This window comes from Dendrobates tinctorius, unplaced genomic scaffold (genome assembly GCF_039654945.1).
Source record: "Dendrobates tinctorius isolate UK_male_01 unplaced genomic scaffold, ASM3965494v1 ptg000028l, whole genome shotgun sequence".
Classification (NCBI taxonomy): Eukaryota; Metazoa; Chordata; class Amphibia; order Anura; family Dendrobatidae; genus Dendrobates; species Dendrobates tinctorius.
In genome coordinates this window covers 13,643,893-13,670,149 of record NW_027361696.1, presented here as the reverse complement: position 1 = coordinate 13,670,149, position 26,257 = coordinate 13,643,893, and the positions used below count along the sequence as shown (strand labels likewise).

The 26,257-nt window shown below is 49.3% G+C and overlaps 1 protein-coding gene and 1 long non-coding RNA gene across 4 annotated transcripts in view; one reads left to right on the top strand and one right to left on the bottom strand.

Annotated features, from left to right (window-relative positions):
- Window positions 1–3,603, bottom strand: part of SPEN (spen family transcriptional repressor) — a 134,373-nt gene extending 130,770 nt beyond the window's left edge. For all 3 annotated transcript variants that reach the window (XM_073570214.1, XM_073570216.1, XM_073570215.1), the window contains exon 1: window positions 3,294–3,603. In XM_073570214.1, the coding sequence (XP_073426315.1) occupies window positions 3,294–3,376 (83 nt within the window). In that variant the 5' untranslated portion in view covers window positions 3,377–3,603. The remainder of the gene's footprint in view (window positions 1–3,293) is intronic.
- A 1,805-nt stretch (window positions 3,604–5,408) lies between these two features.
- Window positions 5,409–13,466, top strand: LOC141085108 (uncharacterized). The gene is made up of 2 exons (XR_012231212.1): window positions 5,409–5,618; window positions 11,623–13,466. It is a non-coding gene; the product is annotated as an uncharacterized lncRNA (long non-coding RNA).
- The last annotated feature ends 12,791 nt before the right edge of the window (window positions 13,467–26,257 follow it).

The window sequence follows — 26,257 nt, the reverse complement described above, 5'->3', positions numbered from 1 at the left end:
CAGCCATCGGAGGTAAATTCTGTCAGGAATATTCGGGGTACACACTGATATCGGGGCACAGCCGGTATCTGAGGTAAATCCTGTCAGGAATATTCAGGGTTACACACCTATATCAGGGCACCGATATTCAGGGTACATGCTATCGGGGCACAGACAGTATCAGAGGTAAATATTGTCAGGTATATTCGGGGTACACGCTGCTATCGAGGCACTGACGGTATTCTGAGATAAATCCTGTCAGGAATATTCGAGGTACACGCCAATATCGTGACACAGCCGGTATCTGAGGTAAATCATGTCAGGTATATTCTGGGTACATGCTATCGGCGCACAGACGTATCTGAGGTAAATATTGTTAGGTATATTCGGGGTACACCCTGATATCGGGGCACAGACGGTATCTGAGGTAAATATTGTCAGGTATATTCGGGGTACACCCTATCGGGGCACAGACGGTATCTGAGGTAAATCCTGTCAGGAATATTCGGGGTACACGCTGATATTGGGGCACAGCCAGTATCTGAGGTAAATCATGTCTGGTAAATTAAAAGTACACGCTGATATCGGGGTACAGTCATATCTGAGGTTAAATTCTGTCTGGAATATTTAGGGTACACGCTGACATCGGGGCACAGCCGGTATCTGAGGTAAATCCTGTCAGCTATATTCAGGGTACACGCTGATATCGGGGCACAGCCGGTATCCGAGGGAAATCCTGTCTGGAATATTTAGGGTACACGCTGATATTGGGTCACAGCCTGTATCTGAGGTAAATCCTGTCCAGTAAATTCAAAGTACACGCAGATATCGGGGTACAGCCATATCTGATGTAAATCCTGTCAGGTAAATTCAGAGTACACGCTGATATCGGGGCACAGCCGGTATCCGAGGTAAATCCTGTCTGGAATATTTAGGGTACACGCTGATATTGGGGCACAGCCTGTATCTGAGGTAAATCCTGTCCGGTAAATTCAAAGTACACGCAGATATCGGGGTACAGCCATATCTGATGTAAATCCTGTCAGGTAAATTCAGAGTACACGCTGATATCGGGCCACAGCTGGTATCTGAGGTAAATCCTACCGGGTATATTCGGGGTACACACTGATATCGGGGCTCAGCCGGCATCTGAGATAAATCCTGTCAGTAATATACGGGGTACACGCTGATATCAGGGTACAGACGGTATCGGAGGTAAATCCTGTCAGGAATATTCGGGGTACACGATGATATTGGGGCACAGCCAGTATCTGAGGTAAATCCTGCCTGGTAAATTCAAAGTACACGCTGATATCGGGGTACAGTCGTATCTGAGGTTAAATCCTGTCAGGTATATTTGGGGTACACGCTGATATCGGGGCACAGCTGGTATCTGAGGAAAATCCTGTCAGGAACATTTAGGGTACACGATGATATTGGGCACAGCCAATATCTGAGGTAAATCCTGTCAGGTAAATTCAAAGTACACGCAGATATCAGGGTACAGCCATATCTGATGTAAATCCTGTCAGGTAAATTCAGAGTACACGCTGAAATCGGGGTACAGCCGTATCTGAGGTTAAATCCTGTCAGGTATATTCGGGGTACACGCTGATATCGGGGCACAGCTGGTATCTGAGGTAAATCCTGTCTGGAAAATTTAGGGTACACACTGATATCAGGGCACAGACGGTATCTGAGGTAAATCCTGTCTGGAATATTTAGGGTACACGCTGATATCAGGGCACAGTCGGTATCTGAGGTAAATCCTGTCTGGAATTTTTAGGGTACACGCTGATATCAGGGCACAGACGGTATCTGATGTAAATCCTGTCAGGTATATTCGGGGTACACGCTGATATCGGGGCACAGCTGGTATCTGAGGTAAATCCTATCGGGTATATTCGGGGTACACGTTGATATCGGGGCACAGCCGGCATCTGAGATAAATCCTGTCAGGAATATTCGGAGTACACGCTGATATCAGGGCACAGCCGGTATCTGAGGTAAATCCTGTCAGGTATATTCGGGGTACGCGCTGATATCGGGGCACAGCCGGCATCTGAGATAAATCCTGTCAGGAATATTCGGAGAACACGCTTATATCAGGGCACAGCCGGTATCTGAGGTAAATCCTGTCAGGTATATTCAGGGTACGCGCTGATATCGGGGCACAGCCGGCATCTGAGATAAATCCTGTCAGGTATATTCGGGGTACACGCTGATATCAGGGCACAGACGGTATCTGAGGTAAATCCTGTCAGGTATATTCGGGGTACACGCTGATATTGAGGCACAGCCGGTATCTGAGGCAAATCCTATCGGGTATATTCGGGGTACACGCTGATATCGGGGCACAGCCGGCATCTGAGATAAATCCTGTCAGGTATATTCGGGGTACGCGCTGATATCGGGGCACAGCTGGCATCTGAGATAAATCCTGTCAGGTATATTCGGGGTACACGCTGATATCAGGGCACAGACGGTATCTGAGGTAAATCCTGTCAGGTATATTCGGGGTACACGCTGATATTGAGGCACAGCCGGTATCTGAGGCAAATCCTATCTGGTATATTCGGGGTACACGCTGATATCGGGGCACAGCCGGCATCTGAGATAAATCCTGTCAGGTATATTCGGGGTACGCGCTGATATCGGGGCACAGCTGGCATCTGAGATAAATCCTGTCAGGTATATTCGGGGTACACGCTGATATCAGGGCACAGACGGTATCTGAGGTAAATCCTGTCAGGTATATTCGGGGTACACGCTGATATTGAGGCACAGCCGGTATCTGAGGCAAATCCTATCTGGTATATTCGGGGTACACACTGATATCGGGGCACAGCCGGCATCTGAGATAAATCCTGTCAGGTATATTCGGGGTACACGCTGATATCGGTGCACAGCCGGTATCTGAGGTAAACGCTATCGGGTATATTCGGGGTACACGCTGATATCGGGGCACAGCCGGCATCTTAGATAAATCCTGTCAGGAATATTCGGGGTACACGCTGATATCAGGGTACAGCAGGTATCTGAGGTAAATCCTATTGGGTATATTCAGGGTACGCGCTGATATCGGGGCACAGCCCGTATCTGAGGTAAATCCTATAGGGTATATTCGGGGTACGCGCTGATATCGGGGCACAGCCGGTATCTGAGGTAAATCCTGTCAAGTACGCCCGGTATACTCGAGGTGCAGCCGGATAAATCCCGCTAGGAGATCTCGGTTTTCGGTCACAGCCCGCGGAGTCCGTCTCCAACCCCGATTGTGCTCTCGGAGGATCTTCCGCCACGTCGCGGCCACTCACCGTTTGAAATGCTCGATAATCTTGTCATCCCGCACGTTCTCGGGTAAGTTCCCCACCCACAGGTGCCTGGTTTCCCGGACCATGCTGGCTCGGTGTTCCGGCTCATGCAGACGGAGGTGAGGGGAGATGGGCCGTGGAGCCTAACATTAGCGGGCAAGGTGCTGGGATCTCATCGGATTTACTCGGATCTCTCCGCCGTGCCCCGGTCACACACGCACAACCAGCCCTTCGGCGCCGACACTGCTTCTGCGCATGCGCGGCGGCCACTGAGGTGAATGGGTAGCTGAGGAGGCGGGGGAGGGCGGGGTCGTCCTGCGCATGCGCTAATATTTCAGTTCCCAGTCTGCGCATATGTCAGCGACAGGGCTCATCACAGCGCATGCGCACTGACATTTGGCAGCGAAATTCTGGAAAGGGAGCACTGGGAAATTACAAAGGAGGGGGGAGAGAAGGCACAAGCCAGAAAAAGGGGCGGAGCGAGAAGGGGGGCGGAGTGAGAGGGGGGGCAGAGGACGGACCGCCCCGGGTTTGGGGGCCGAGGACGGAACGGGGAGGGGGGGGGCAGAGGAACGGGGGGCAGGACAGACCCTGAGAAGGGGGTGGGGGGAGGAGGACGACCCTGGGAGGGGAGGACGGACCCTGGGGGGAGTTGAGGCGGGCAGAGGACTGACCCTTTGCAGAAGACAGACCCTGGGGGGGGGCAGAAAACGGACCCCGGGGGGGGGCAGAAAACGGACCCCGGGGGGGGGGGGGGGGCAGAAAACGGACCCCGGGGGGGGGGGGGGGGGGGGGCAGAAAATGGACCCTGGGGGGGGGGGGCAGAAAACGGACCGGGGGGGGGGGGGGGGGAGGCAGAAAACGGACCCGGGGGGGGGGAGGCAGAAAACGGACCCGGGGGGGGGGGGGCAGAAAACGGACCCAGGGGGGGGGCAGAAAACGGACCCGGGGGGGGGCAGAGGATGAAAATTGGAGGGGGCAGAGGACATACCCAGGGGGGTAAAGGACGTACCCAGTGGGAGCAGAGGATGGACCCAGAGGGGGGGGCATAGGACGGACCCTGGGTGGGGCATAAGACAGACCCTGAGAAGGGTGGAGTGGGGAAGAGGACGATCCTGAGAGGGTGGGGTGGCAGAGAACGGACCCTGGGTGGGGGCAGAGGACGGACCCTTTGCAGAGGAGAGACCATGGTGGGGTGCAGAGGATGGACCCTGGGGGGGTGCAGAGGACGGACCTTGGGGGGTGCAGAGGATGGACCTTGGGGGGACAGAAGACGAACCCTGGGGGGGAGTTTGGGGGGCAGAGGACGAACCTGGGGGTAAAGGACGGACCCTGGGGGAGCAGAGGACCGACCCTTTGCAGAGGGCAAACCCTGGGGGGACAGAGGACGGACCCTAGGGGGGTGCAGAGGACAGACCCAAAGGGTAAAAGACAGACCCTGGGGGAGCAGAGGATGGACCCGGAGGGGGGGCATAGGACGGACCCTGGGGGGGGGGCAGAGGACGGACCCTGAGAAGGGTGGGGAAGAGGACGGACCCTTTGCAGAGAACAAACCCTGGGGGGGGTGCAGAGGACGGAACCTGGGGGGCAGGAGACTGACCCTGGGGGGGGCAGAGGATGGACCCTTTGCAGAGGACAAACCCTGGGGGGACAGAGGATGGACCCTGGGGGGATTTTGGGGAGGCCGAAGACGGACCCGGGGGGTTTGGGGGGACAGAGGACGGACTTTGAAGGGGGGCGCAGGACAGACCCTGAGAGAGTGGGGGGCTGAGGACGTTCCTGGGAGGGAGCAGAGGACGGACCCTGAGAGGGGGGTGGGCGGCAGAGGACAGACCCAGAGAAGGGGGGTGGGGCAGAGGACAGACCCAGAGAAGGGGGGTGGTAGAGGACGGACCCTCGGGGGGGCAGAGGACGGACCCGGGGAGGGGCAAAGGATGGACCCTTTGCAGAGGACAAACCCTGGAGGGGGTGCAAAGGACGAGCCCTGGGGGGTGTGCAGAGGACGGACCCTGGGGGGAGTTTGTGGGCGGCAGAGGACGGACCTGGGGGGGGATCAGAGGGCGGACCTGGGGGGGATCAGAGGACGGACCTGGGGGGGGGGGGGGTTTGGGACTGCAAAACAGGAAGGTTGCTCAGGCACCTCCCCAGTGGGGAGGAAGCAATATATACATAATGTTCCACAGCTATTAGCTGGGGAGGAAATAGCAAGGGCAACCGCTGACCCATTAAGAGGGTTGGAGTGCACGCGCGTGTGCCCTATGGACAATGCCAGAAGAGAGGCTGGAAGCATGCAGATCATGGGGAAGGGAAGAACTGAATGCAGCATGGGTGAGTGAAGAGACACACTGACACGGCCCCGGTCGCGCCACCTTATACTCTCCTCGCTCCTGCGCCGCAGCCTCTCGCCCACTGACAGCAGCGGCGTCCACCTCTGACTGGTCGACTGCGTCACTGCATGCTACACGCATGGGCCGCGGCCGCATCTTCCTCCATGTGCTCCAGGGGTGCCCTGCCCCGGAAGCACCGCTGGACCAATGGGAGGCAGTGTCAGGGTATATCAGGCCGCCCTCTTGTAATGGAGGCACCTGATCTTTGTGTTTCTAATGCATGTTAGGCCCGTGACTCTTGTTGTCTCTGGACATCTAACTCTCCCTTGCTTTTGTCCCTGCAGTCCCTGCTCCAGTCCTGTGTCCCTGCTCCGTCCTGCTGCCCGTGCTCCTCTCCTGCAGTCCTATTCCGGTCCTGCTTCCTGTAGCCCCGTGGTCCACTCCTGCACTCTTGCTTCTATCCGGTCTTCCGTGTCCTGCTCCGTCCAGTTGTCCTGTGGTCCAGTCCTATTCCCCGTGTCCTGCTCCGTCCTGTTGTTTCATGGTTCCCGCCTACAGTCCTACTCCAATCCTGTCTCCTGTTGTATCGTGAACCTCTCCTGTAGTCCTGCTCCAGTCCTGTCTCCCGTGTCCTGCACCGTCCTGTTGTTCCGCGGGCCTTGCCCACAGTCCTACTCCAGTCCTTTCAGAGTCGCCCCTCTTGGTAGCAGCTATCGTGGTACTCGAACCTCTGGGTCTGCTCCTAACGATCCCTATATAGGGGTTGGCTTCACCTGGCTGCTCGCCCAGGGGCCCCTCGGGGCCACAATCCAGAGAGTCCACTCCTGGAGGCTTGCCTCGCCGAGCCTGGACGCTAACTGTAAAATCAGGCCATGGATCCCGCCGGTACCTCTGCTACCGCCCAAAAAGAGTTGCTCTTTTTGCAGGAGAACCGGGGACGCATAATGTCCGTTATGAAGTCCATGGACTTTTGTCTGTCGGCCCTACAGGCCGCTGATCCGGGAAATGCTACTCAGCTGGCCAGTCTTCAACAGGAGCTGGGTCAGCAGCGTGATACTCAGGCCCATAGTCTAACCTACAGTTGTGGCCAAAAGAATTGACACCCCTGCAATTCTGTCAGATAATACTCAGTTTCTTCTTGAAAATGATTGCAAACACAAATTCTTTGGTATTATTATCTTCATTTAATTTGTCTTAAATGAAAAAACACAAAAAGAATTGTCCTAAAACCAAATTGGATATAATTCCACACCAAACATAAAAAAGAGGGTGGACAAAAGTATTGGCACTGTTCGAAAAATCATGTGATGCTTCTCTAATTTGTGTAATTAACAGCACCTGTAACTTACCTGTGGCACCTAACAGGTGTTGTCAATAACTAAATCACACTTGCAGCCAGCTGACATGGATTAAAGTTGACTCAACCTCTGTCCTGTGTCCTTGTGTGTACCACATTGAGCATGGAGAAAAGAAAGAAGACCATAGAACTGTCTGAGGACTTGAGAAACCAAATTGTGAGGAAGCATGAGCAATCTCAAGGCTACAAGTCCATCTCCAAAGATCTGAATGTTCCTGTGTCTACCGTGCGCAGTGTCTTCAAGAAGTTAAAGCCCATGGCACTGTGGCTAACCTCTCTAGATGTGGACGGAAAAGAAAAATTGACAAGCAATTTCAACGCAAGATTGTGCGGATGTTGGATAAAGAACTTCGACTAACATCCAAACAAGTTCAAGCTGCCCTGCAGTCCGAGGGTACAACAGTGTCAACCCGTACTATCCGTCGGCGTCTGAATGAAAAGGGACTGTATGGTAGGAGACCCAGGAAGACCCCACTTCTTACCCCGAGACATAAAAAAGCCAGGCTGGAGTTTACCAAAACTTACCTGAAAAAGCCTAAAACGTTTTGGAAGAATGTTCTCTGGTCAGATGAGACAAAAGTAGAGCTTTTTGGGCAAAGGCATCAACATAGAGTTTACAGGAGAAAAAAAGAGGCATTCAAAGAAAAGAACACGGTCCCTACAGTCAAACATGGCGGAGGTTCCCTGATGTTTTGGGGTTGCTTTGCTGCCTCTGGCACTGGACTGCTTGACAGTGTGGATGGCATTATGAAGTCTGAAGACTACCAACAAATTTTGCAGCATAATGTAGGGCCCAGTGTGAGAAAGTTGGGTCTCCCTCAGAGGTCATGGGTCTTCCAGCAGGACAGTGACCCAAAACACACTTCAAAAAGCACTAGAAAATGGTTTGAGAGAAAGCACTGGAGACTTCTAAGGTGGCCAGCAATGAGTCCAGACCTGAATCCCATAGAACACCTGTGGAGAGATCTAAAAATGGTAGTTTGGAGAAGGCACCCTTCAAATATCAGGGACCTGGAGCAGTTTGCCAAAGAAGAATGGTCTAAAATTCCAGCAGAGCATTGTAAGAAACTCATTGATGGTTACCGGAAGCAGTTGGTCGCAGTTATTTTGGCTAAAGGTTGTGCAACCAAGTATTAGGCTGAGGGTGCCAATACTTTTGTCTGGCCCATTTTTGGAGTTTTGTGTGAAATGATCAATGTTTTGCTTTTTGCTTCATTCTCTTTTTTGTGTTCTTTCATTTAAGACAAATTAAATGAAGATAATAATACCAAAGAATTTGTGTTTGCAATCATTTTCAGGAAGGAACTGAGTATTATCTGAAAGAGTTGCAGGGGTGTCAATACTTTTGGCCTCAACTGTATATGGCCTCTTGACAATCGTCTGGTGGCTCTCCAGTCTGCCACCACGGCACAGACTTCGACTCTTGCTTCCTCTTCTCACCCTTCCCCTCGCCTCGCCAAGCCACCTCGGTTTAGTGGCGACCCCAAACTCTGCAGGGGGTTTTTAAACCAGTGTAGCCTCCACTTTGAATTGTTACCTCAGCAATACCCCTCTGACCGGGCCAAAGTTGCCCTTATTATGTCCCATTTGGAGGGGAAGGCCCTGTCCTGACTGAACCCTCTCTGGGAATGGGATGATCCCGTAGTTTCGAGCCTTCCCGTCTTGTTGGATACCTTTCGCAGGGTCTTTGATGAGCCAGGCCGATTAGCCTTCCTTACCAAGTCTCTTTTTAATCTCCACCAGGGTGCCCTCACGTTCGGACAGTATGCTATCCACTTCCGTACTCTTTCCTCTGAGCTAGGTTGGAATAATGCGGCACTCGTAGGGGCATTCTGCCGTGGTCTCTCGATCTTATCTAACTGGCCACTCGCATAGATCTACGGTTTCAGGAGCGCGCCCGGGAGTCGGCTAGGGACAGGAAGCCCACTAGACTGGTTCCTTCTGCCAATTGGTCCTCTAATCCATGTCCATCCGGGACTCCTTCTGCTCCCCCTGCCGAACCCATGCAGGTAGATCGTCTCAAGTTGGCTGAGTTTCGTCGGAGGAAGAGACGGGCGCAAGGCCTATTCTTCTATTGCAGAGGGACGTTGCATTTCCTCCATTCCTGTCCACAGAGACCGGGAAACTCCTCCACCTAGGCCAGGTAAGAGAGGCCTCCCTAGTAATTACTTTCAACCCCTCACTATGTCTGTCCTTTTGGTATCGGGTCGGAGACGTGGCTCCGAGGTGGCCTATGTGGATTCGGGCTCGGCAGGTAACTTCATCCGGCGTGAAGAGGTGGACAAGTACCAGATTCCTGTGGTTACCCTACTAAATCCTCAGTTAATTGCTTCAGTGGATGGCAGACCGCTACAGGAGACCGTCACTATGATCACAGAGGAGATGGAGTTGCAAGGCGGAGCCTTACATCATGAAAAGATTGCCTTTTACGTATTGCCTAATCTGTCCCATGCGATTCGGACACACCAGCCGGTTCTCGACTGGTCTTCGGGTGAAGTACTCTGCTGGGAACACTTGTGCCATGCTCGGTACCTGAACCCCATTCGTCTTGCTGCTGCCTTACGGCCACCTCCTGACCTCTCTGGGCTGCCCTCAGCTTACTGCTCCTACGCCGACGTCTTTGATAAGAAGGAAGCGGAGACCCTTCCCCCGCACCGGCATTTTGACTACCCAGTTGAACTAATCCCCGGCTCCACTCCTCCTATCGGTAGGATCTACCCACTATCTCCTGCAGAGACCTTAGTCATGTCCAAGTACGTCCAGGAGAATCTTGCCAAAGGTTTTATATGGAAATCCTCTCCCGCAGGAGCCGGTTTTTTCTTTGTCATGAAAAAGGATGGATCTCTGCGTCCGTGCATTAACTATAGGGACTTGAATGATATCACAATCAAGAATAGGTACCCTCTTCCACTCATTCCGGAGATGTTTGATCGCCTCAGAGGGGCTCGGATCATCTCCCAAGTTAGACCTTAGAGGAGCCTTCAACCTGATCCGTATCCGCGCAGGCGACGAGTGGAAGACAGCTTTTAACACTCGAGACGGCCATTACAAGTACCTAGTCATGCCCTTTGGTCTCTGCAATGCTCCCGCTGTGTTTCATGAATTTGTCAATGAGATCTTCCGGGACCTCTTGTATTCCTGTGTCGTAGTGTACTTGGATGACATCCTGCAGCATTCGACACTGTGGATCATCAGCTCCTCCTAGCTATGCTCCTTTCCATTGGCCTCAAGGACACCGTTCTCTCCTGGTTCTCCTCCTATCTCTCTGACCGCTCCTTTACTGTATCTTTTGCCGGTTCCTCCTCCTCTCACCTTCCCCTTACTGTTGGGGTTCCTCAAGGATCGGTTCTAGGCCCCCTCCTCTTCCCCTTGTACACTGCCCCTATTGGTCAAACAATCAGTAGATTTGGTTTCCAGTACCATCTCTATGCTGATGACACCCAATTATACGCTTCTCCTGAGATCATGCCAGCCTTTCTAGAAAACACCAGCGATTGTCTAAATGCTGTGTCTAACATCAAGTCCTCACTATATCTGAAACTGAACTTGTCAAAGACTGAACTCCTTGTGTTTCCTCCCTCTACTAATGTACCTATACCCGACATTGCCATTTCCGTGTGTGGTTCCACTATTACTCCCCAGCAACATGCCCGCTGTCTTGGGGTCATACTTGACTCCAAGATTTCCTTTGCCCACCACATTTGATCACTGGCTTGCTCTTGTTATCTGCACCTCAAAAACATTTCTAGAATTCGACCTTTTCTTACTTTTGACTCCGTAAAAACTCTTACTGTTTCTCTTATTCATTCTCATCTCGACTATTGTAACTCTCTTTAATCAGTCTCCCTCTTACCAAACTCTCCCCTCTCCAATCTGTCTTGAATGCTGCAGTCAGGATCATATTCCTCACCAATCGTTACACCGATGCCTCCACCTTGTGCGAGTCATTACACTGGCTACCGACCCACTCCAGAATTCAGTATAAACTTATTACCATCACCCACAAAGCCCGCCATAGCTCAGCACCACCCTACATCTCCTCCCTTGTTTCAGTATACCACCTTACCCGCACCCTCCGTTCTGCTGATGACCTGAGGTTAGCATCCTCAATAGTCAGAACCTCCCACTTCCGACTCCAAGACTTTACATGTGCTGCGCCAATTCTTTGGAATGCACTTCCCAGGTCAATACGATTAGTCCCCAATCCCCACAATTTTAAGTGTGCCCTGAAAACGCCTTTATTCAGACTGGCCTACCGCCTCAACACATTGACCTAATCTATCCCTGAGTGGCACAGCCAAAAGTTTTACCATAACCAGGTTCCCCGCATCATGTTCCCACATGCTTTTTGCATCCATTAGCCCTCTGGGTCTGTACTGTTACACACTTAACATCATGGCTGGTCCAAACAATCAGGGCAGTTGTTACCACCCACCTCTCATATCTCCCTTTTTCCTCATAGATTGTAAGCTTGCAAGCAGGGCCCTCATTCCTCTTGGTATCTGTTATGATCTATGTGATTATTGTTATGCTGTAATTTCTATTGTCTGTCCAAATCCCCTCTGAAATGTAAAGTGCTGCGGAATATGTCGGCGCTATAGAAATAAATTATTATCCTTGTGTTCTCACCGGATCTTTCTTCCCATAGGAATGTTCATCTGATACTACAGCGTCTTCGGGAGAATCGCTTGTACGCGAAGATTGAGAAGTGTCTTTTTGAACAGACTTCTTTGCCATTTCTGGGCTACATTATCTCCGACGCTGGATTGAGGATGGATCCCGAGAAACTGTCCGCCATTCTCAAATGGCCTCGTCCCGTCAGAGTAAGGGCTATACAATGGTTTCTCGGATTTGCCAATTACTACAGGCAATTTATCCCTCACTTTTTCTCAATAACCAAGCCTATTTCCGCCCTTACCCGAAAGGGGACGAACCCCAATTCTTGGACTGCGGAGGCTGAAGAGGCCTTTCAGACTCTAAAACAGGCTTTTTCTACAGCTCCGTTGTTGCACCATCCCGAGAGCAGCAGACCCTTCATGCTTGAGGTGGACGCATCCTCAACAGGAGCCAGAGCAGTACTGTCCCAGAAATATGCCTCCGGTCGACTGCGTCCCTGTGGACTTTTTTCCAAGGCTTTTTCCCCATCAGAGTGCAATTACTTGATCGGTGACCATGAGCTCTTAGCTATAAAATTCGCCCTGGAAGAATGGCATCATATTCTGTAGGGGGCTGTCCATCCCTTTGTAATTTACTCTGACCACAAAAACTTGGCCTATCTCCAGTCTGCGCAGAGGCTCAATCCTCGACAGGCCAGGTGGTCCTTATTTTTTGCCCACTTTGATTTCGAGCTCCACTTTCGCCCTGGCAACAAGAACACTAAAGCCAATGCCTTGTCCAGGGTCTTCCAGCCGACCAAGACAGTGAAGGAGCCCTCACACATTATTGAACCCGCTAAAATCATCACCGTGGCTCCTGTGAATCTGCTTTCTCCACCTCCGGGCAAGACTCTCATGCCTGAGGATGTCAAAAGAAGGGTCTTACTCTGGGGTCATTCCTCCAAACTGGCTGGTCATGCCGGAGCAAAGAAGACGCTCGCTCTAGTTTCCCGTCACTACTGGTGGCTTACTCTTCGCCAAGACGTGGTTGATTTCATTGCCGCTTGTCCTTCCTGCACAAAGAACAAAGTACCATGATGGCCTCCGTCCGGCTTGCTGCTTCCATTGCCAGTCCCTGCGGTGCCCTGGGAACACATCACCATGGATTTCATCACCGACCTGCCTTGTTCGTCCGGTTGTACAGTGGTCTTGGTGGTAGTGGATCGCTTCTCCAAGATGGCACATTTTATCCCTCTGACCGGACTCCCCTCAGCTCCTGAGCTAGCCAAGGTCTTCATCCATCAGATCTTCAGACCACATGGACTCCCTCGACGTATAGTGTCTGACCGATTAGTTCAGTTCACTTCCAGGTTTTGGCGGGCACCTTGTAAGCTCTTGGATGTATCACTAGATTTCTCCTCCGCTTACCATCCGCAGTCCAACGGGCAGGTGGAGCAAACTAACCAGACATTGATTGGGTACCTGCGTCATTCCAACGCCCACCAAAACGACTGGGTTGACCTACTCCCCTGGGCCGAGTTCGCCTACAACAACCATACTAGTGAATCCTCAACCAAGTCTCCGTTTTTTGTGTTTGGCCGACACCGTGGTGTTCCTCTTCCTGTAACCCCTGTTTCTGAAGTACCTGCAGCCAACTCCTTGTCCACGGAGTTTTCCCAAGATCTGGGCCGAGACCAACACGGCCCTCGAGAGCAGGTGATCGGATGAAGAATCAGGCCGACAAGAGGAGACTGCATCCTCCACCGTGTTGTACCGGGGAGAAAGTCTGGCTCTCATCCAAGTATATCCGGCTAAAGTTGCCCACTTACAAGTTGGGTCCATGGTACATCGGTCCTTTTGAAATCCTTGGACGTGTCAATAAAGTCGCCTACAGGTTGAGGTTGCTTGCTTCACTCAGATTCCCGAACACCTTCCATGTCTCTCTCCTGAAACCTGTGGTACTAAACCGCTTCTACTCCGCACCCGATCCCGTTTCTCAGCCGGTTGGTACCGACAATCTTCGAGGTAAGAGACATTCTTGCCATGAAGAGGGTCAGAGGGAAGACCTTTTTCCTTATTGACTGGAAGGGTTTTGGGCCTGAGGAGAGGTCCTGGGAACCCCGGGAGAATATCACTTCTCCCTGCATACTCAGGAGACTTTTTGCCAAGGGGGTACTGTCACGGCCCCCATCGCGCCACCTTATACTCACCTCCTCGCTCCTGCACCACAGCCTCTTGCCCGACAGCTACGGCGTCCTCCTCTGACTGGTCCGCAGCCGACGACGTCACTGCACGCTATGCGCATGCACCGTGGGCCGCGACCGCATCTTCCTCGTGCTCTGGCTGGGCCCTGACCAGGAAACACCGCCGGACCAATGGGAGGCAGTGTCAGGTCATATCAGGCCGCCCTCCTGTAATGGAGGCGCCTGATCTTTGTGTTTCTAATGCATGTTAGGCCCGTGACTCTTCTTGTCTCTGGACATCTCACTCTCCCTTGCTTTTGTTCCTGCGGTCCCTGCTCCGTCCTGCTGTCCTATTCTGGTCCTGCCTCCTGTAGCCCCGTGGTCCACTCCTGCAGTCCTGCTTCTGTCCTGTCTTCCGTATCCTGCTCTGTCCAGTTGTCCTGTGGTCCTCATCTGCAGTCCAGCTCCAGTCCTATTCCCCGTGTCCTGCTCAGTCCTGTTGTTCCGTGGTTCCCGCCTACAGTGCTACTTCGGTCCTGTCTCCTGTTGTCCTGTCTCCCGTGTCCTGCACCGTCCTGTTGTTACACGGGCCTTGCCCACAGTCCTACTCCAGTCCTTTCAGAGCCGCCCCTCATGGTACCGGCTATCGTGGTACTAGAACCTCTGGGCCTGCTCCTAACGATCCCTGTATAGGGGTTGGCTTTACCTGGGTGCTTGCCCAGGGGCCCCTCGGGGTCATGATCCAGAGGGTCCACTTCTGGAGGCTTGCCTCGCCGAGTCTGGAAGCTAACACGCTGGAGACCCTGCCTGTCAGAGCAGAACTCCGGCGTGGTGCGAACACTTACATACCTCTCCCCACTGCCTAAAGCTGTGGGGCTTGGCACCTTCTACTACTAGACACAGGATTCTTGAGAGAGAGAGCATTGGCATAACCATGTAACTTCCCGGCTCTATGTTCTACATGGAAGTGGAAATCCTGCAGGGCTAAAAACCAGCGGGTAACTTGAGCATTTTTCCCTTTTTTGTCCCTCATTCACCTGAATGGGGCATGGTCTGACACTAAAATTTTCGTCATAAGAGATCATATCGCAATGTGATCACCAACCACTGTATGGCCAAGTATTCCTTTTCTATAATGGAATAATTTTACTCACATGCCAACAGTTTCCTATTTAGGTAGAGAACAGGATGCTCCTCTCCATGTATCTCCTGAGAAAGGAAGGACCGCTCCTAATACGACTTCTGAGGCGTCCATTTGGAGTTCAAATTCCTTAATGTCGAGGGCTATCAGGACCATCCATTCACAGAAGGCTACTTTCAGTTCTTGAAAGGCCGTCTCCGCCTTCTTAGTCCATTTGGCCATAACCGGTTCTGCCCCATTAATGCGGTCAGTCAGTGATCCGGCCATCATGGCAAAGTTTGGGATGAACCTCCTGTAGTACCCCACAATTCCAAGACAGACCATAACTTGTTTCTTTTAGAGAGGTTTCGAACATTTCTGGATTGTGTCCACTTTATCGATCTGGGGTTTGATTTCGCCTCTACCTACTACATATCCAAGGTATTTGGCCTCCTCTTTCCCCATGGCACATTTTTTATTATTTATACAAAACCCCGCCTTCCTGAGAGCATCGAACACCGCCTGGACCTTTTCAGCATGACATCCCCAATCCGGGCTGAAGATTGCAATATCACCCAGGAATGCTGCGTTGTAGTTCTTATGGGGGAGCGAGGATCAGGTCTATGGCCTTCTGGAAAGTGGCCGGAGCTCCCTGCTGTCCAAACAGCATCTGGACGTTTTTGGAAGCATCCGTCGAGCGTAGAGAAAGCAGTCTTCTCCTTGCCTTTTTGTGACATGGGGATTTGCTAATATCTCTTTGTTAGATACAAGGTGGTTATGTATATTACCGGCCCAAGTATTTCAATCAGCTCATTGACACGCAGCATCAGATATGCGTTAAACTTGGAGACTTCGTTCAGCTTCCAATAATTATTACAGAATCTCTATTCTCCATTGCTTTTTGGAACAAGGACAATCGGGCTTGACCATCCACTCAGATTCCACAGTGACTCAGAGATTGAGCATATGCTTCACTTTCTAAGAGATCAGTTCTTGGTTGGCCTTGGGAATTCGGTAGGACTTCAAGTTCACCCGCACATGGGGTTCTGTCAGAACCTCTTGTTCTATGACATCTGTATACTCGGCAAATCTCAGAACAGGTCCCGGTTCTGCTGCAGCAATTCCCAACATGGCTGTTTTGGGGCTTCCGACAGCATGTCTGCTATTGTGACACCTTCAATGGCCCCTTCTGGCTTGACCAGAAAACATAGCGTTTCAACGGGGACCCTGTCATGCTATGGCTTGATAAGATTGACGTGGTAAACCTGACACAGTTTACGTCTTTCCGGTTGATAAACCTTGTTGTTCATTCACCCAGCTTTTCTATCACCTCATATGGCCTTGCCATTTACCCAAAAACTTATTTTCTACTGTAGGGAATAAGCACAAAGACGAAGACTCGATCCCTGGGGCTGAACTGCCTCACCCTGGCTGACCGGTTGTAGACCCAGGATTGCGCTTCTTAGGCCTGGAGATATTCCTTTATGATGGGCATTACCTTCTCAACCCTCTCCTGCAATCTGGATGATGTGATCAATGATGCTCTGGTGGGCGTGACTTCGACTTCCCAGGTTTCCTTCGCTATATCAAGGAGACCCTGTGGATGTCCACCATACAGGAATACAGAGAAAATCCGGTAGAGATTAGTGGATTCTCTCGGAAAGAGAATAATAGAGACGGGAGGAGACAATCTCATCGTCCTTTTCTATAAATTTCTTAAAGGGGTTGTACGGGCTTTTCACATAATCTCAGTACATATCTGGGCTGCAGAATTATGACAATAAGTAATTTACTTTCTGTCACTAGTTTGCACGGTTTTCTAGATATTCTGAACAGAACGTCCAAGGGGGGGGTGTTATAGCATTGAAATGAGAACTAGTGGTAACCTCCTACTCTACTCCAAACATGCCCTCTATAGCAACAACCTCACCCTCCATAGCTACAGGCCCTCCCCGTCCACATGAAGAAGCCCTCATCACACAGTAACAAATCCTCCCCCTCTAGCAGAGGGCATGTTTGGAGTAGAGTAGGAGGTTACGACTAGTTCTCATTTCAATGCCATAACACCCCCCCTTGGACGTTCTGTTCAGAATATCTAGAAAACCGTGCAAACTATTGACAAACTAAATTACTTATTGTCATAATTCTGCAGCCCAGATATGTACTGAGATTATGTGAAAAGCTCGGACAACCCCTTTAACCCCTTCCCGACCTGTGACACAGCGTATGCGTCATGAAAGTCGGTGCCAATCCGACCTATGACGCATACCCTGTGTCATGAATTCAAAGCCCCCCTGCGGGTCGGGTGACCGGGGTTAATGAAAGGTCACCTGACCCGCAGATACAGGGGGCTTTGTAATTCACAGGGGGCGTGGCTTCGCCCCCACGTGGCTACGATCGCTCTGATTGGCTGTTAAAAGTGAAACAGCCAATCAGAGCGATAGTAATATTTCATCAATGAAAATTGATGAAATATTACAATCCAGCCATGGCCGATGCTGCAGTAGCATCGGACATGGCTGGAGACACCGATTTGACTCCCCCCTCCACCGGCGATCGCCCCCCCTGCCACTGAATGACAGCGGCGATCTGCCGCCGCTGTCATCATCTGCCCCCCCTCCCATTCCCTTCGCTCCCCGCCAGCTTCCGATCCCCCCTCACCCACTCTCACCGCCCCCGGCACCTTCCAAGTCCCCCCGTCGCTCCCAGTGTCCGGCGGGTCCGGTTCATGGGCGCCGCCATCTTAGAAAATGGCGGGCGCATGCGCAGTGCGCCCGCCCGAATCTGCCGGCTGCAGATTCCATTATTTCATTTTGATCACTCTCAGAGTGATCAAAATGAAATAAAAAGTAAATGAACCCCCCCGATTATCACCCCAATAGGTAGGAAGAACTAATAAAATAAAGAAAATATTTTTATTTTTATTTTTCCATCAGGGTTAGGGTTAGGGTTGGAAAGAGGGTTAGGGTTAGGGTTGAAAAGAGGGTTAGGGTTGAAAAGAGGGTTAGGGTTGAAAAGAGGGTTAGGGTTGAAAAGAGGGTTAGGGTTAGAATTAGGGTTAGGCTTGTGGTTAGTGTTATGGTTAGTGTTGGGGTTAGGGTTGGGATTAGGGATGTGTTGGGGTTAGGGGTGTGTTGAGGTTAGGGTTGGAGTTAGAATTGAGGTGTTTCCACTGTTTAGCCACATCAGGGGGTCTCCAAACGCGACATGGTGCAACCTTTGATTCCAGCCAATTTTGCGTTCAAAAAGTCAAATGGTGCTCACTCCCTTCCAAGCCCCGACGTGTGCCCTAACAGTGGTTTATCCCCACATATGGGGTATCAGCGTACTCAGGAAAAATTGCACAACAACTTTTGGGGTCTAATTTCTCCTGTTACCCTTGGGAAAATAAAAAATTGGGGGCTAGAAAATTATTTTTGTGGAAAAAAAAATGTTTTTTTCATTTTCATGTCTCTGCATTATAAACTTCTGTGAAGCACTTGGGGGTTGAAAGTGCTCACCATACATCTACATAAGTTCCTTGGAAGGTCTAGTTTCCAAAATGGGGTCACTTGTGGGGGGTTTCCACTGTTTAGGCACATCAGGGGCTCTGCAAACGTAATGACGACTGCAGACTATTCCATCAAAGTCTGCATTTCAAAACGTCACTACTTCCATTCCGAGCCCTGACGTGTGCCCAAACAATGGTTCCCCCACACATATGGGGTATCAGCGTACTCAGGACAAACTGGACAACAACTTTTGGGGTCCAATTTATCCTGTTACCCTTGTGAAAAAAAAAATGCGGGCTAAAAATTTTTTTTTTAGGGAAAAAAAATGATTTTTTATTTTCACGGCTCTGCGTTATAAACTTCTGTGAAGCACTTGGGGGTTCAAGGTGCTCACCATACATCTAGATAAGTTCCCTGGGGGGTCTAGTTTCCAAAATGGGGTCACTTATGGGAGGTTTCTACTGTTTAGGCACACAGGGGCTCAGCAAATGTAACATGACGCCCGCAGACCATTCCATCAAAGTCAGCATTTCAAAATGTCACTACTTCCCTGCTGAGACCCAACGTGTGCCCAAACAGTGGTTTCCCCCCACATATGGGGTACCAGCGTACTCAGGACAAACTGGACAACAACTTTTGGGGTCCAATTTCTCCTGTGACCCTTGTGAAAATAAAAAATTGCGAGCTAAAAATTCATTTTTTGAGGAAAAAAAAAAGATTTTTTATTTTCATGGCTCTGCGTTACAATCTTCTGTGAAGCACTTCGGGGTTCAAGGTGCTCACCACACATCTAGGCAAGTTCCTTATGGGGTCTAGTTTCCAAAATGGGGTCACTTGTGGGGGGTTTCCACAGTTTAGGAACATCAAGGGCTCTGCAAATGTAACATGATGCCCGCAGACCATTCCATCAAAGTCAGCATACCAAAACGTCACTACTTCCCTTCCGAGCCCTGACGTGTGCCCATACAGTGGTCATCCCCCACATATGGGGTATCAGCGTACTCAGGACAAACTGGACAACAACTTTAGGGGTCCAATTTATCCTGTTACCCTTGTGAAAAAAAAAATTGCGGGCTAAAAATCATTTTTTTTTTGAGGGAAAAATATGATTATTTATTTTCACGGCTCTGCGTTACAATCTTCTGTGAAGCACTTGGGGGTTCAACGTGCTCACCACACATCTAGATAAGTTCCTTGGGGGTCTTGTTTCCGCACACAGGGGCTCAGCAAATGTAACATGATGCCCGCAGACTATTCCATCAAAGTCAGCATTTCAAAATGTCACTACTTCCCTTCCGAGCCCCGACGTGTGCCCAAACAGTGGTCTCCCCCCACATATGGGGTACCAGCGTACTCAGGACAAACTGGACAACAACTTTTGGGGTCCAATTTATCCTGGTACCCTTGGGAAAATAAAAAATTGCAGACAAAAATTTTTTTTTTTAGGAAAAAAAAAAGATTTTTTATTTTCACTGCTCTGCATTATAAACTTCTGTGAATCACCTGGGGGTTCAGAGTGCTCACTATGCATCTAGATAAGTTCCTTAGGGGGTCTAGTTTCCAAAATGGGGTCATTTGTGGGGGAGCTCCAAAGTTTAGGCACACAGGGGATCTCCAAACACGACATGGTGTCCGCTAACGATTGGAGCCAATTTTCATTTCAAAAAGTCAAATGGCGCTCATTCCCTTCTGCGCCCTGCCGTGCACCCAAACAGTGCCCCCCCCACAAATGGGGTACCAGCGTACTCAGGACAATCTGGACAACAACTTTTGTGGTCCAATTTATCCTGTTACCCTTGTGAAAATAAAAAAATAGCGTGCTAAAAAATCATTTTTGAGGAAAAAAAAATGATTTTTTATTTTCACTGCTCTATGTTATAAACTTTTGTGAGGCACTTGGGGGTTCAAAGTGCTCACTACACATCTAGATAAGTTCCTTAAGGGGTCTAGTTACCAAAATGGTGTCACTTGTGGGGGAGCTCCAATGTTTAGGCACACAGGGGCTCTCCAAACGCGACATGGTGTCCGATAACGATTGGAGCTAATTTTCCATTCAAAAAGTCAAATGGCGCTCCTTCCCTTCCAGGCCCTGCCCTGCACCCAAACAGTGGTTTATGACCACATATGAGGTATTGGTGTGCTCAGGAGAAATTGCCCAACAAATTTTAGGATCCATTTTATCCTGTTGCCCATGTGAAAATGAAAAAACTGAGGCTAAAAGATAATTTTTGTGAAAAAAAAGTACTTTTTTTTTTATTTACAGATCAATTTGAGAAGCACCTGGGGGTTCAAAGTGATCACTATGCATCTAGATAAGTTCCTTGGGGGGTCTAGTTTCCAAAATGGGGTCACTTGTGGGGGAGCTCCAGTGTTTAGGCACACAGCGACTCTCCAAACGCGACATGGCAACCGCTAAATATTCCAGCATATTTTCCATTCAAAAAGTCAAATGGTGCTCCTTCCCTTCTGAGCCCTGCCGTACGCCCAAACAGTGGTTTATGACCACATATGAGGTATCGGTGTACTCAGGGGAAATTGCCCAACAAATTTTAGGATCCATTTTATCCTGTTGCCCATGTGAAAATGAAAAAATTGATGCTGAAAGGAAATTTGTGTTGGAAAAATTAAAATGTCCATTTTTTCCTTCCACATTGCCTTAGCTGTTGTGAAACACCTGAAAAGTTAATAATCTTCTTGAATGTGGTTTTGAGTAGCTTGAGGGGTGCAGTTTTTAGAATGGTGTCACTTTTGGGTATTTTCTGCCATATAGACCCCTCAAACTTACTTCAAATGTGAGGTGATCCCTAAAAAAATGGTTTTGTAAATTTTGTTGTAAAAATGAGAAATCGCTGGTCAACTTTTAACCCTTATAACTTCCTAACAAAAAAATATTTTGCTTCCAAAATTGTGCTGATGTAGACATGTGGGAAACATTATTTAGTAACTATTTTGTGTCACATAACTCTCTAGTTTAACAGAATAAAAATTCAAAATTTGAAAATTGCGAAATTTTCAAAATTTTCGCCAAATTTCTGATTTTTTCACAAATAAACGCAAAAATTATCGACCTAAATTTACCACTAACATGAAGCCCAATATGTCACGAAAAAACAATCTCAGAATCGCTAGGATGCGTTGAAGCGTTCCAGAGTTATTACCTCATAAAGGGACACTGGTCAGAATTGCAAAAAATGGCCAGGTCATTAAGGTCAAAATAGGCTGGGTCATGAAGGGGTTAAGCATACTCTAAGGTTTTATAAAAACCTTTCCACATGGCCATCTGTCTGTCGATGGTAAACTGGCATCTTCAGCTGTGTAATTTGCAAGGGATCACACTGTTCCCTAATGACTTTACTCATAAAGAGTGTTCCTTGGTCGGTCAGGATCTCCCTCACGGGCTATACTTTTTGCTGAGCGGTTTCTCAGGGAAACCGCTTCCAGCAACCGCATAGCATAGTCGAGAACAACCAATATATATTGGAGCCCCCAAGCAGACTTAGAGACCTGACCAGGTCCATGGCAATTCACTCACACAGCAGTGGCACAAGGGGATTTTGAAGATGAGAGGCGGAAGCAGTTATCTCAGCTGTGGGACAGGACTTGCAATAACTTAGGATTTCATGGTGACAGCCGGTCAATAGAACATCCCAGTTATCTGTTCTTCAGTTTTGTCCACACTGAGATGGCCTCCCAGGGAATGGCCCTGACAGTCATTATCACCAACAATCGTGCCAACATTTCTATTTTCAGCTTCACATATTCTTTGCCTTCCTGTAAGGTTAAATCATAGTAGGCCTTTTGTGGCTTCCCAGTTACAGTAAGTAGGACTTCCACCCACTTCTCTGGTGGGAGTTTCTCCTATCGGCAACCCTTTAAAAAACGGTTAAAATGGCCTCTATGTTGCCACCCAGGGTCATTTTCTGCAAGGCTCTTCTCACAGTCTTTCGGTCGTAATAGTGGTAAATTTATGCCGATATGATTGCGTTTTTTTATTACGGTATGTAAAATAAAAAATTATATATTGGTTTATTTTTTTTTATGAAAATATCTGAAAGTTGATTAAAATTTTGATAGAAATGTGCATTTTTCAAAGAATGAATGTTTCTATCCTTAAACAAGTCATAAAACACAAATAGTTAACAATAGTCCTTTTATTTTGCCAAGAGTTAAAATTTAGAATATTTTTCTCTTTTTGAGGACATTTACAAATTCTTTTTTAAAAGACCTATTCAATTTTGAAGTGACTTTGAAAGGCATAGAGCCCCCCCCCCCAGATCTGATATCATGTGAAAAATTGCACCCCTCAAATTACTCTAATCTGCTGTGAGGAAGTCTGCTAACTCTTTATGGCACCAATTATATTTTAGTTTCAAACATTTTTCTCACAACAGGTAACAGGAGAAAACGGACGCCAACATTATTTACTCAATTTCTGCCACACGAGGTAATTTCCCAAGACTTCCTTGGTGCAATTAAGAAGGGAAGAAGCGCTGTCAGATTTTAAGAGTGCAAATTTTACTGGAACAGATTGCAGAAACTGTCACATTTGAGAACCTCTGAGGTGACAAAACAGCAGAATTCCCCTACAATTGACCCCAGGAATTTATCTAGGGGTGTGTTGACCATTTTGAACCCACAAATTCTTCATGGAAGTTTAAAACATTTGGGATGTGAAAATTATGTTGGTTTTTTTTTTCCCCATGTAAACTGCTGTTTTAGTTCCAAATTTTTAGTTTTGTCAAGAAAGAATAGTCTGTCACAGTTATTAAAATATTACATTTTTGGCATATTAATGTGGAACTTTAATTATTTTTGTTTTTACACAAAAGCTGCATTTTCAGTGGTGAAACCACTTTCTGTATTTTTTTTTTTTTTTTTTAATACATTTGTATTGATTTTTTTCTTCACCTTTTTACTTAGCCCAACTATGGGACATGACTATTTTTCAGTTTAATCGCCACCTTATACACTGCTGTAGGTATGCTGTGCTTCTAGCAAGGTCTAACAAGTCACCAAACCCGACATCATTACATGACCTCCAGATACGATAGTCGCGGCATTTTCGCCCATACGGGGGCCGCTATATACTTTTTCCTCACCATCTTAAAAAAGTGTCACTGAATAATAAGGCACCCTTAATGACTGCTATTAAAGGGGGTATTGGTAGTAGTTAAAGGGTTAGAAATGAATTCTAGAATGAAAACACTTGTTATCGCCACGTCCATAAAAGTATGATCTATCAAAATATTAAAATTAAGGTCAATGGACGCCAATCAGTGTCTACACTACTGTAAGACATTGGGTTTGGCCTAGTGTGAGCGCAGACGTGCCTCAAACCCGCTGCGCTTCTGTCAAGGGGTGACTGACAGGTTAATCAAATATGATAATTATGGCGCTCTGCACATCCTGCGTGTGACTAAAGAGGTCTTTACACATAGCGATTTTGTGACGCAGCAGCGATATTGCTAGCGATATCGCTACATGTGATACTTACCTCCGACCGGCCCCCCCTCTGGCTATCGCTGATCGCGCGAGATCGGCCTGGTCCATTTCTCGTCGTCAGCATCCTGCTGGAGCCGACAAGCGAGCCATGGACACAGGCGGAACACGGACACCCTCGCCGCGTCTGAAAGGTAAGTGCGACCGCCGCTCTATCGCTAGTGAGATCTGCCCGTTTGGCAGCTCACTAGTGACCATTTAGCGATGCACCAGCGATACTGACCGGGTCATATCGTGGTCGGGATCGCTGGTGCATCGCTAAATGTAAAGGGGCCTTAAGAGATCCAGCTCACCGTTCCACCCACTGAGTTTACATGCCCCACCTCCAGGGCCATAAAGAGGGGTAGGCACCGCCTAGAGCACTGCCTCCAGTCTCCCCGAGGGGGGCGCACTTTGGGGAGAGAAAAAAAGTGCCATGGCTAAATGATGGTCGCCCAGCATCTTCATCCGGCTGCAAATATTCAGCACAGTAAAGGCCCGTCTCACATAGCGAGATCGCTAATGCGTCACCGATTTTGTGACGCAACAGCGATCTCGCCTGCGATCTCGCTACATGTGACACGCAGTAGCGACTGGCCCCCCTGCTGTTTATCGCTGATCATGCAGGTATGTCCTGGGCCATTTTTTCGTTGTCGGCGTCCCGCTGGCCAGCGCGCATCGCTGTGTTTGATTGCTGGATCGTTGCTGCGTCGCTGAAGAGATCTCCCTGTTTGGCAGCTTACTAGCGATCATCTAGCGACGCACCAGCGATCCCTACCAGGTCGTATCGTTGTCGGGATCGCTGGTGCATCGCTAAGTGAAACGGGACCCTAACAGCCGAGGCGCAGGCACAGAGGTGAGCGATGTCAGTCACTGACACAGCTCATTCCTCTCTGTCCTGCTCCCTGGCTGTCTCTCCCTCCCTGCAATCAATTGCATTTGAGTCTATCAGATGCAAATACAATTAATGTCAGACACGCTGCCCGAAACAGGAACAGAGGAGATTTGTCAGCTCCTTGCTCTGCCGTTAAAAGCAGCACAACGCAGGCCACTTCTGGTCTGCTCCCCCTTGGAGATGGCACACATGGGTTGTTGAATTGCGCGATACGGTGACGTAATCGCGTCATTCAGCGTCCAATGCTATATAGGAAGCAATCGGAGACATGGGGCCACTGTGTACAGGGAGCTGGGATTAGGTGAATATAAGCCTTTTTAATATTTTGCCAATAAATGGGGGACATACTGTGTGTGGGGCTGCCTGTGAGGAAACATAAGACGGCCTAGCTGCGGGGACATACGAGGGGCAGGCTGTGGAAGCTATCACAAGAGAAGCTGTGGGGGACATCATATTATATCAGAGACTGTGGGGTACATTATACTAGTAGCTGTTGGGGACATTATAGTGAGATTTTCAAAACCTTATACGTGGGCTGTGGGGACATCATACTATTTAGGATATGTGGGGGCATCATTGTATAAGGGGCTGTGGGGGGATGCATACATACATTGGGCGCTGTGGGGGACATCATAGTGTATACTGGGGGCATGATGTGGATATCACACTGTATGGACGGCTGTGGTCACCATCATACTGTATAGGAGAAGAGTGTGAGGGGGGAGGATACAGTTTGAATAGGACATGGTGGGCAGTATGAGGGCATAGTGTAAAAAGGGTCAGAAAACGGATATGGAGAGGGGCAGCGTGGAATGGAGGCATAGTATGGCGAGAGATTAGCATGAGATTAGGGAAGTGTAGAGATATAGAGAGTGTAAGGGAAAACTAGAGAGGGGCAGGGCTGGTGTTATGGGCAGACAAACTAGGCATTTGCCTAGGGCCAATGGTCCCCCCAGCCAGTAGCGTGCCACTAATAGCGGTACACCATGCGGCCGCTATAGGGCCTGTGAGTTAGGGGGCCTTGTGCCAGCGCGGGATCCTCTCACATCACGCATTCAACTGTATCGGCATCACAGATGCCGATACACTTGAAACCAGTGATGGAGAACAGAGCATCGGGGTGTATGCACATGCTGCGGATTCTGCTGCGGGTCCGCAGCAGTTTTTGCTGCGGTGTATAGTACCATTATTCCCTATGGGAATAAAAAACCGCTGTGCAGACGGTGCGGATTTCTCTGCGCGGCTTTCCTGCGGTTTTGAAACCGCAGAAAGAATTGACATGTCAATTCTTTCTGCGGATTCCGCTGCGGTTTGCCATCTCCTCCATTGTGGAGATGAAAAACCGCAGGGCAGAACCGCAGGCCAATCCGCAGGTAAAACCGCAGGTCTTTTGACCTGCAGATTTACCTGCGGATTTTACAAAATCCGCGCGGCCAAATCCGCACCCCAATCCGCAGTGTGTGCATGTACCCTCAGGTGATGCACCCTCTCTCATCATTCCCCCTCTGCTTCTGATGCAGC